Genomic DNA, 12,370 nt, shown 5'->3' on the forward strand with positions numbered 1-12,370 from the left:
TAAATGTGACTGGCAGGGAAGAGGTTAACACTAGGGGGCGATCAAGGGGTTAACACTAGGGCGCAATCAAGGGGTTAACACTAGGGGTTGATCAAGAGGTTAAATGTGTTCCCTCGTGTGTGTGTTCTAACTGTGGGGGGATTGGACTGCCTGGAGGAGGAGACCGATCGCTGTTCCTAATCTTTAGGAGCAGCAGATGTCTCTCCTCCCCTGACAGACCTGAGATCTGTCTGTTTACATAGACAGATCTCCGTTCTGTCTATGTCAGTAGTGATCGCGGGTGGCTGGCTCTGGCATTGCGTACCATGATGGTGTTTCGCCCAGGGGAGCCAACCTGCTGCAGTATAACTGCAGCGGCTGGTCCTTAAGTGGTTAAAATGGAACTGAACTCTGAGATCATGTCACCTCCACAAAGCTGTAAAAAGTTTACAGATACTTACCTACCAGTGCTTCTTGCATAGTCCAAATGTAGCTGCTGGAGAAGCAATTCTGACCCCTGCAGCTGTACTGAGTCTGGGGCAGTGGTAAGTGATTATCTGTAAGCTTATCATGCTAGGTGCTATTAGATTTTAGGTACAAGTCAAGTCTCATATTTCTATTCTATTTTGATCTGGTCCTTTCTTTGTTTCTCATCCAGTCTAACATTAATGATGCAGCTGAGTTCAAAGAGGTTTCAGAGGCGATGAAAGTGATTGGATTTAAACCAGAGGAGCTCCAGACTGTCCATAAAATCCTGGCTACTATTCTACATCTGGTGAGTAGGTGTGAAACATGCGGCATGTCCATTGACCTTGTAAGAAGGGGTCATAGCACAGGCAATCCTGTGTTTTCCACTTTCACCAGCTGTTAGCAGTGGTATTTTAAGGCAGACTTTGCCCAAGAAGCTTGGCAGCCCTCACCCTCAGCTGTGTAAATATCCATACCTAGTGCAGTAAAAAATATGATGTGCTGGTTTTCTCTTTGGGCCAAAACATGTATGCTGATTTGTTGTAAGACGTAAAACATCAGACATTCTAGAGCTGTATGTCTGTCTGGCTCTCGTATTATTCATCCAAACAGGTTAGAATTTCACAGATGCTTGTCAAGTCTAGTCTGCCCTTCATCCTTAACAAGAATTTTTTAGCCAATCTATGCATAAAGGGGAACTGATTTCTGGAAAATGTGCCCACAAAAAGCACACAGAGGACAAAGGACTGGTTCAACGTGTTGCTTTTGGTATCAAAGTATCCCCGCTGCTGAGCCTTTCCACAGTACTGACTCACCATGTCTAGTCCTTCAATGCGTCTGCGTGTGGAGGCAGCCATCTTTCTCAGGATGGGTCTTTGCTTCTTCATCTAGAGCAACACTCTGATGACTAGTGATCTGATAACTGATTGTCTAATGATCAACTCCCAGCAAGAGAGGTTCAAAAAGCACAGATCTGCAAAATGCATGAAGCAAAAGCACAGAGATCCTTGCACTCTAGGTACCCAGGTACAGCTTTCTCTCCAGCAAGGAGAACGCTGAACAGTACAGTATAACATCACCAAAAATGACTCACTCAAAATCTCCTGATACTAGCAGTCAGAGACAGCAATACATTTTGATGATCTCACCTTAGAGATGTACAGCACATCTGTGAGGCTCAAGGTACAAAACTGGCTAGGCATAGAAAGTGCACTGTTCTTTTTCAGGAGGAATCCAAGGCAAATGGTAAATTTTCAATGTACTTCTAACTCGATGTTTCCTATAAACAAATCTTACATTTTCAAGTTCAGGCCCATGTGAAACTCTAAACTCTAAGTATTAGTACAGGTTTTGCACAAAAATATATGTGCAGAGTTATGTCGCGTACACACATAGCAGACTATCCGGCGGACTTTTCGAACGAGCTACTTGCCCACACACGGCACTTTTTCAGCGGACTAATACGGCGTACTAAGTCCGCCGGACTATCCGCCGTACTTTTGAAATGAACGGAATCGCCCACACACGCGGAGGAAAGTCCGCTCATTTTGAGCGCATCTCCAGGTAGCCGGGGCCAGCGAAGGTGACGTCGCTGGCCCCGTCACCTGGTATGGACTTAAAGGGGAACCCCTACGCCGAAAAATCGCCGTGGGGATCCCCCCCCCCAGGTCCATATCAGACCCTTATCAGGAGCACGCTACCCGGCCGGCCAGGAAAGGGGGTGGGGACAAGCAAGCGCCCCCCTCCCTCCTGAGCCGTACCAGGCCACGTGCCCTCAACATGGGGGGTGCCTTGGGGAAGGGGGGGGCCGCGCGGCGTAGGGGTTCCCCTTTAAGTCCATACCAGGTGACGGGGCCAGCGACGCCTCCTTCGCTGGCCCCAGCTACCTGGAGACGTGCTCAAAATGAGCAGACTTTTCTCCGGGCGGGAAAAGTCAGTTCATTTCAAAAGTGCGGTGGACTGCCACACACACGGCCGGATTGTCTGCTGAAATGCGAGTCCGGCGGACAGATTGGAGTGCAAAAATACTTTCTTAGTCCGCCGGACTTTTGGGTAAAAAAAAGTCCGCCGGAGCCCACACACGGCGGGATTGTCCGGCGGACTTGAGTCCGCCAGACTTTTCCACCGGATTGTTTGATCATGTGTACGAGGCATTAGCGAGAAAGTTTGAAACAACCTGTTCGTATAAATTCTGTCAGTCCAAAAGAATGCAAAACAAAAGTCCAATTTACTGACTTTGTTTAATAAGGTAAGAAAAGCAAATGTGAGACAGCTGGCCATTTATTCTTACAATGAACAGTCCAAGCAGTCAGAAGAACTAAATAGAGCAAAGATTCACTTCAGTCATCAGTCATATGAAAAGTAACCTCCTGTTTGTTTCCTCTACACTTGATTGAGAGTACAAAGTGTAGATAAGGTGTAGACTGCTACAATTTATTGAGTTAGGATTTTTAACTACTTCAGTAAAGCAGCCTCTTTGTCTGGGCTGCTTTTAAGCACCATACACAAGTGCCGAATTTCGTCCGTCATGGGCCGGTTCAATAAAAACCGGCCGACGTTCAGCCCGTGTGTAACGGTGGGTAGACATTTGGCTGGCTTCTGTCGGACTAGCATGCTGGAAAACCAGCAGGCAATCAAGTTTTATCAGCGCTCTCAGCCAATGGCAGAGAGTGCTGATCGTAGTATTCTGGCGGGAGGGCCATCCCCCTGTCAGAACACAACAGGTCAGTGGGGAAGATGGCTATAGAAACGTTGACTTGAGTGCAGCAGCTCCGACCAGAGCTGACAGGTTTTTTTTTTCGTTCAACCTGCTGGGTTGAACAGAAAAAAACGAATAGTGTGTACCAGGCTTCAGTTTCTTACATATACTCCTGACAGCCCTTTTCTCATATGACAGGTTTTGAGTCAAGAGAGAAAGGCAGCCATGCGGTCTTTTCAGTTTCAATATGTTTATTAAAGTTTTGCAACCATGACAAAAGAATTAGCCATTCTTTAAGTAAAGAATTTACTGTAAATAGTAGTCCCACAACACAGACTGAAGATATTACCAAACTCAACATACAGAAAAGACACAAATGGTAGATACAGATGTCCATCACTCAAATCAGGAAACAAGGCAATCGTAAACATCAGAATCATATGGATGTGCTCCAAGCCTACGAGTAGGACACTCAGAAGGTAGATCGGGGTATGCCCCCCTTTTCAAAGCAAGTAAATTGGCATGGCAAAGCAAGTATATTGGCGAGATGATTATCATGAATCACAAGCTATGTCATGTGAAGGGGTACTGTTTTGTCACCAAGTAGAGGAGAAAGCAGGAGAAGAACCAAGGCACGTCCGAAGGCCAAAACCAACCACCGCCATTCAGTTATGAAGAAGGAATTTGTAGATAATGTATCCAGGGGTCTCGAACTCCGAGGAGGTATCTTGCAGGATGTTGACCATCTTTTCATTTATTATTATCCATGCCAATTTATTTTTCTTCACCACCAGGACTACCACTGCCCTTTTCCAAGGGGTCACTATTGTGGGTTTAGCTGCTAGGAACATCAATGTAACCTTTTCAAGATGATGGCAAATGTCTGCGGGTAAAGAAAGTGTACCATGTAGCATGTGTCATGGTGCCTCAGTGATTCTCAGGCCTGGTGAATTTTGTTATAAAGAACATGGATTATTGTGATCTTTCAACACCACCTTCTTTTGCAGTTCCTGGCAATTGGTCAAATTACCTCTCAGAGCCACAAAGGTAATCAGTTATTGAACATTACCTTCTGCCAAGTGCTGTAATCGCAGATGTCAATCCGTCCCCACTATGTGTCACTGGCTGTGGGTCCCTCTCGGATCGATGTCTGAAAGTTTCTCCATTCAGGGACACCAGTCCCAAATATTTTACTAGTACTGGCCCAAGGGGCATATGCCCCCCCAGTCTTCAGTGTACAAAAAAAGTAAAGATTTACTAATTTAACAGTTTGAGCGTGCAGATCAGATCATTAGAAATACTGGTAGCTGTTTCTCTTTGCATGGTGACGTTTTACTTTAGAACAGTTTGCTGTTTGTACAGTATGCTGCTCATGTTAACTTGTTCTTCTGGTGTCCCAAGAACATCTTGTGGGATCCAAGATGTTTTGTACTGATCACTGTTAATGCTAATGCTCTACATACTTTTATTTTAAGTGATGCAATGAAAAAATTAACATTTCAGAAACCAACTGATGGTGTTCATTAATAACACTGAAAAATACTTTAAAGACTGATATGAATTTTCCTCTGCCATTAATGACCCCTCTCTGTCTCTCTCTCTCTCTCTCTCTCTCTCTCTCTCTCTCTCTCTCTCTCTCTCTCTCTCTCTCTCTCTCTCTCTCTCTCTCTCTCTCTCTCTTTCCCTCTCCCAGGGTAATTTGAAGTTTACTGTGGATGGAGATACCCCCATCATTGAGAATGGTAAAGTTGTCTCCGTAGTGGCGGACCTACTGGGCTCAAAAGCTGATATGCTGGAGAAGGCTTTGCTCTTCAGGACAGTGGCCACCGGCAGAGATGTTATTGACAAGCAGCACACCGAGCAGGAGGCCAGTTATGGCCGAGATGCATTTGCCAAGGTGCCAAGTAGCTAACTAAATTATAAAGATGTATAAAATGAGTTTCTGATATGGCTTTGAGATGAACAAAGATTTGTTATTGGGATGATTCATGGCTGTAACTCCCTTTCTGTCATCTCACAGGCCATCTATGAACGTCTGTTCTGCTGGATTGTCAATCGTATCAACGACGTGATTGATGTGAAAAAACAAGACGCGGCTCTTCACGGGAAAAACACAGTGATTGGTGTGCTGGATATTTATGGATTTGAGATCTTTGACAATAACAGGTGAGGTGTCTTTCTGATGCAAAGCTTATAGTTTAAGTGATACCATTTCATTGGCTAACTTACGGTAACCCTTTCAGTACAGAGTCACTTGGATGTAAAACATACAACATACAAAGCAATGACTACTTATACTTACCTTTCTACCAGCCCATTTCTTGAAAGCTGCCACCTTACCGCCCACTGTCCTCCTTTTGCAAGTATTAACATACGGGTGTGTGAATCCCCCACCCCGCATTGTGGTCTGTAGTTTCTCCTAACAACATCTATCTCACTATAGGACTTATGAGCCAGTGGGAGACACCATAATGAGCAGCAAGAAGGTAAATGGTATTTGACCCATCCAACCAGTTAAATACTTGCAGAGAAAGGTGACCAGTGAAGCAGCAGTTTTTCAATAAACTGGCTGCCCGAAAGGAAAGTATAAATTAAAATTAAAAAATTCTGCATTGGGATTAATTGGTCAAGTGCAAAAAAATCAAAGTCGCAAGCACTAAAATTCCTGATACAGAATTCACAGAAATATACAATCGAAATAAGTACAGTGCTAAAAGTGAAGGTAAACAATACAGTGCCTTGCGAAAGTATTCGGCCCCCTTGAACTTTTCAACCTTTTGCCACATTTCAGGCTTCAAACATAAAGATATAACATTTTTATTTTTTGTGAAGAATCACCAACAAGTGGGACACAATTGTGAAGTGGAACGAAATCTATTGGATTTTTGAAAAATTTTTTAACTAATAAAAAAATGAAAAGTGGGGCGTGCAAAATTATTCGGCCCCCTTGCGTTAATACTTTGTAGAGCCACCTTTTGCTGCGATTACAGCTGCAAGTCGCTTGGGGTATGTCTCTATCAGTTTTGCACATCGAGAGACTGAAATTCCTGCCCATTCTTCCTTGCAAAACAGATCAAGCTCAGTGAGGTTGGATGGAGAGCGTTTGTGAACAGCAGTTTTCAGCTCTTTCCACAGATTCTCGATTGGATTCAGGTCTGGACTTTGACTTGGCCATTCTAACACCTGGATACGTTTATTTGTGAACCATTCCTTTGTAGATTTTGCTGTATGTTTGGGATCATTGTCTTGTTGGAAGAGAAATCTCCGTCCCAGTTTCAGGTCTTTTGCAGACTCCAACAGGTTTTCATCCAGAATGGTCCTGTATTTGGCTGAATCCATCTTCCCCTCAATTTTAACCATCTTCCCTGTCCCTGCTGAAGAAAAGCAGGCCCAAACCATGATGCTGCCACCACCATGTTTGACAGTGGGGATGGTGTGTTGAGGGTGATGAGCTGTGTTGCTTTTACGCCAAACATATCGTTTTGCATTGTGGGCAAAAAGTTCGATTTTGGTTTCATCTGACCAGAGCACCTTCTTCCACGTGTTTGGTGTGTCTCCCAGGTGGCTTGTGGCAAACTTTAGACAAGACTTTTTATGGATATCTTTGAGAAATGGCTTTCTTCTTGCCACTCTTCCATAAAGGCCAGATTTGTGCAGTGTACGACTGATTGTTGTCCTATAGACAGACTCTCCCACCTCAGCTGTAGTTCTCTGCAGTTCATCCAGAGTGATCATGGGCCTCTTGGCTGCATCTCTGATCAGTCTTCTCCTTGTCTGAGCTGAAAGTTTAGAGGGACGGCCAGGTCTTGGTAGATTTGCAGTGGTCTGATACTCCTTCCATTTCAAAATGATCGCTTGCACAGTGCTCCTTGGGATGTTTAAAGCTTGGGAAATCTTTTTGTATCCAAATCCGGCTTTAAACTTCTCCACAACAGTATTACGGACCTGCCTGGTGTGTTCCTTGGTCTTCATGATGCTCTCTGCGCTTTCAACAGAACCCTGAGACTCTCACACAGCAGGTGCATTTATACAGAGACTTGATTACACACAGGTGGATTCTATTTATCACCATCAGTCATTTAGGACAACATTGGATCATTCAGAGATCCTCGCTGAACTTCTGAAGTGAGTTTGCTGCACTGAAAGTAAAGGGGCCGAATAATTTTGCACACACCACTTTTCAGTTTTTTATTTGCTAAAAAAGTTTAAAATATCCAATAGATTTCGTTCCACTTCACAATTGTGTCCCACTTGTTGGTGATTCTTCATAAAAAATTACAATTTTATATCTTTGTTTGAAGCCTGAAATGTGGCAAAAGGTTAAAAACTTCAAGGGGGCCGAATACTTTTCAAGGCACTGTATATAAAATGACCCTAAAAATGCATATAAAAGTAAATAAGAATCTCCAAATCGTGCTACTCTGCTTCACGCAAACAAAATGTGCTGTGAACATATATGTAATGACTGACTAATAATTAGCAGGTCATACATGAAACAATCTGTGATCAATCTCAGTGCATAAAAAAAATGTCCTGAGCCGTGAAAAAATACAACTATGTGTTGTGCACCTCTGAGCTTCCAGGGCTTGCCAGAAAATTCCATGTAAACTGGGAACAGAGAACACATGCTTCTTACCAGAATTTCATGGCACTCTAATGAGTAGCCATAAGTGCTGGTGGGATTAAATTCCCTAAATATCATAAGGCAAGACTGCTCCAACCTCCAACCAAATTACACTAAAATAACATGGAAAGAGAGAAGGAGAGTAACACTTATAGTGTAGTAAGATATGTTAAAACACAAAACGCTTAATTTAAAAATAAGTCTTGCACTTACAAAATAAATCCTTGGTACCATGCATTAAAATAGAGCTTCAGCATAAACAATCCCAGTCATCCAGCCGGCAGCCACTTTTTATGATGATGTCACATAAGGTGCGGCTCTACGCAGTTTGTCACTCAATGACATTGTCAGGGGAATGGTGTGACGAAACGCGTGGGAAGGAATTGAATCCCACAAGCGCTTATGGCTACTCATTAGAGTGCCAAGGAATTCTTCTATGAAGCATGTGTTATCAGTTCTCTTTCCACATGGAATCTTTTGCCAAACCCCGGAAGCTGAGTGTTCAACAGCACACTGTTGTGTTTATTCTGAAGAATTCACATTTGTGGACTTTTTTATGCGCCTAGATTGATCATGGAAAGGTAAGTATATCTAATCATATTTTTGCAGTTTTATTTTCACATACAGGTGTGCTGTCGAGACCATTTTAAATGAATAAAGATGCAAGTGTTCAAAAGCCATTAAAGTCCTTTCATCAGGCTTTTTACCGTTGTATAAAGTCTGAGGAAGGGACTCAGCAGGTCCCAAAAGCTTGATTATTTAATAACTTCCATTACCTGATTAAGAGCACAACTTTACTCTAAACTTTTTGCATAGTTGTAGGCTAAAGCACTAAAGGACTGTACTACCTTAACTAGAACCCACCAGGAATTTGCCTCTGTATTCATTTTAATCTCTGTTTTTTTTAACTGTTCTAATACCGCAACCTTCAGTATCATTTAGAGATGAAAACGAAGTCCTTAAATTTTACCTAAAAAAAAAAAAAAAAAAAAGCACCTGTCAAATTACAATCCATGTCTTGCTTGACCATAGCATTTTCTCATATTCTTTCACTTAGAGAAACTTTCCCTAGACATTTCTTCCTGTTTTCATAAGTAACCTGTACCAAACACGTTATTTGCAGTCTTCAATTGGAAATATCTCTGTCTGATTACAGTGCTTTTCTAACTTTTTCAGCTTTGAGCAGTTCTGCATTAATTACTGTAATGAAAAACTACAGCAGTTGTTCATCCAGCTCGTTCTAACGCAGGAGCAGGAAGAATATAAAAGAGAAGGGATTCCCTGGAAACATGTGAGTATTGGGAGAATCTAGTCAGTGAAGCTGCTGTGATGTCATCTTTCATGTCCCATTGACTCACTTCAGTCCACTGTGATGAAAAACTTGTGAAATAGATCATCAGCATGATAACGTTTCATTTTCTGCACCCTATTACAGATAGATTATTTCAACAACCAGATCATTGTGGATCTGGTGGAGCAACAACACCGTGGGATCATCTCCTTGTTGGATGACGCTTGTATGAACGTAGGGAAAGTGACAGATGCCATGTTCCTGGATGCACTGAATAAGCAACTGGGAAAGCATGCCCACTACACCAGCAGGAAGGTAAGGAAGCATGCCCATTCCACCAGCAGGAAGGTAGGGAAGCATGCCCACTACTCCAGCAGGAAGGTAGGGAATCATGCCCACTACTTTAGCAGAAAGGTAGGGATGCATGCCCACTACACCAGCAGGAAAGAAGGGAAGCATGCCCGCTACTTCGGCAGGAAGGTAGGGAAGCATGCCCGCTACTCCAGCAGGAAGGTAGGGTGGCGTGCCCGCTACTCCAGCAGGAAGGTAGGGTGGTGTGCCCGCTACTCCAGCAGGAAGGTAGGGAAGCATGCCGCTTTTCCAGCAGGAAGGTAGGGAAGCGTGCCCGCTATTCCAGCAGGAAGGTAAGGAAGCATGCCTGCTACTCCAGCAGGAAGGTAGGGAAGCATTTCCGCTACTCCAGCAAGAAGGTAGGGAAGCATGACCGCAACACCAGCAGGAAAGTAGGAAAGCATGCCCACTACACTAGCAGGAAAGTAGGGAAGCATGCTCACTGCTCCAGCAGGAAGGTAGGGAAGCATGCCCACTACTTTAGCAGGAAGGTAGGGAAGCATGCCCACTACTTTAGCAGGAAGGTAGGGAAGCATGCCCGCTACTCTGACAGGAAGGTAGGGACGCGTGCCCACTACTCCAGCAGGAAGGTAGGGAAGCGTGCCTACTACTCCAGCAGGAAGGCATGGAAGTGTGCCCGCTACTCCAGCAGGAAGGTAGGGAAGCGTGCCCGCTACTCCAGCAGGAAGGTAGGGAAGCGTGCCCGCTACTCCAGCAGGAAGGTAGGAAAGCATGCCTGCTACTCCAGCAGGAAGGTATGGAAGCCTGCCCGCTACTCCAGCAGGAAGGTAGGGAAGCCTGCCCGCTACTCCAGCAGGAAGGTAGGGAAGTGTGCCTGCTACTCCAGCAGGAAGGTAGGGAAGTGTGCCCGCTACACCAGCAGGAAGGTAGGGAGGCATGCCCGCTACACCAGCAGGAAGGTAGGGAGGCATGCCCGCTACACCAGCAGGAAGGTAGGGAGGCATGCCCGCTACACCAGCAGGAAGGTAGGGAGGCATGCCCGCTACACCAGCAGGAAGGTAGGGAGGCATGCCTGCTACACCAGCAGGAAGGTAGGGAAGCATGCCCGCTACACCAGCAGAAAGGTAGGGAAGCATGCCCACTACACCAGCAAGAAGATAGGGAAGCATGCCCACTACACCAGCAGGAAGATAGGGAAGCATGCCCACTACACCACCAGGAAGGTAGGGAAGCATGCCCACTACACCACCAGGAAGGTGTGGGGGTGTTAGTTACTCTTCCAGGCATTTCTAGTATCTGTTTTATCCAATGAACTATAGACCATGCCATCATCACACTCAGTACTCACATAGACATTGGGGTTGATTTACTAAAGCTGAAGAGTGCAAAATCTGATGCAGCTGTGCATGGCAGCCAATCAGCTTCTAATTTCATGTTGTTCAATTAAGCTTTGACAAAAAATGGAAGCTGATTGGTTTCTATGCAGATCTGCACCAGATTTTGCACTCTCCAGTTTTAGTAAACAACCCCAAAGTGTGCATGGCCAAGTATAATGTGCATACCCAAAGAAGAGAACAAGCTCTTTGTTGGACATAGGTCTGCATGTATGTAACGAAGGCTATGCTTCATTATTCAGTCACTCAGATAAACTATAAAAATCCTCAGTAAGTTATTCTCCTTTATGGCATAGAACACCTTTTGAAAAAATAATCAATGCACCCACATTGATTAATTAAAAAAAATGTGCGTTTATTCATTTTTTGCATTCAGACCTGCAGAGCATTGCAACAGCGAACAGCGATCAATGTACAGGCTCCTACATTGTTTACATCCCCAGCTCTGTACAGATTGACGGACCTACTATTACAGGGCAGAAGGAAGTAAACGGGGGGGCACCTCCGCATTTGTGCTCTATTGAGATCCACGAGTCCCTCTGCGGCAGGGAGAGTTGGGACTTGTAGAAGTTCCATTCACAAATATGCCAGCTCAGCTGTGCCAAAATCAGACACAAACAGAAAGCAACAAGGGAGTAGCACCCCACGGTTCAGGTAAATGGGGGGGTCAGGGATGTTAGAGAGCCTGACTTTTATGTTGCATCCTAAATATGGTTGAAATGTGAAATATGGTCCCTAAGGTGAACCAAGCCTAATAAAGGGACAGTTCAGAGTGAATTCAGGAGTCTCTTTGAAGCTCACCCCCTTTGTATTTACCTTTCCAGTGTTCTCCAGCTCCTTGTTCATCTGAATCTGGTGCTTCTGTGTATGGTGGGTATATGACCTCCTCCCTTATGCAGCTTTGGGGACTAGTGGCCAATCTCCATGCCTGAACACTGTCACATCATGGACACAGTGACATCATTAACCCTGTGTAAGCTCTGATGACATCCAACATGACCTTACACAGGGTTAGGATTGTGGAGGAATGCCTGAATGGGCAACATTATGGAGTCTCTTTTAAAGTGGAACTAAACCCTCCTATCCTTTACAGGCAAGGAAGCTGCCATCTTAGCTTCTGTTTGATCTGTCATGATAAGTTTGATCACTTAAGACTAAAACCATTTAATGGCTTGACAGTTTGGTTGAGAGCATAAGCAACTGTGCCGGTTCTCAGTCACGATATGCCTTGAATGTAACTATTTTGGGAAACCGTTAAATCCACGGGTTTAGTTCCACTTTAAAATTAAACTAATGGTAAAGAGTATCACCTTCAGTGAAAACCCTCTATCAAAGCCAGAGATTTAGACACTTAACGCTAAATGCAAATCTTATTTTTTTTTCTTTAAAAGTAGATTTTACCCCCACCAACCGTCCCAGCCTTCCTATCAGTCCTTGAAGGGTGGCCTCATTGGGCAATAGGTATTCTTAGCAGGTGCGGTGGAAGTAGGCTACCACTGATTATATTTTTTTTTTCTTATGTTGACTAGTTTGAATTTACTATATGTGAAACATTTTCTCTTAAGTAGGAATTTCAAAGAAAACACAAAATCCAGTATTGTTTA

General features: G+C 44.2%; 1 protein-coding gene across 1 annotated transcript in view; it reads left to right on the top strand.

The window, feature by feature from the left end:
- MYO1D (myosin ID) overlaps positions 1-12,370 on the top strand; it is a gene marked incomplete in the record, with an annotated part of 144,044 nt that overhangs the window by 76,880 nt on the left and 54,794 nt on the right. Inside the window, 5 exon segments of the mRNA XM_077460114.1 lie at positions 638-754; positions 4,839-5,042; positions 5,166-5,311; positions 8,946-9,060; positions 9,205-9,375. Of these exon segments, the coding sequence (XP_077316240.1) occupies positions 638-754; positions 4,839-5,042; positions 5,166-5,311; positions 8,946-9,060; positions 9,205-9,375 (753 nt within the window).

Source organism: Lithobates pipiens, unplaced genomic scaffold (genome assembly GCF_037356315.1).
Source record: "Lithobates pipiens isolate NorthernLeopardFrog02 unplaced genomic scaffold, aLitPip1_a1.2 Scaffold_28, whole genome shotgun sequence".
Taxonomy (NCBI): domain Eukaryota; kingdom Metazoa; phylum Chordata; class Amphibia; order Anura; family Ranidae; genus Lithobates; species Lithobates pipiens.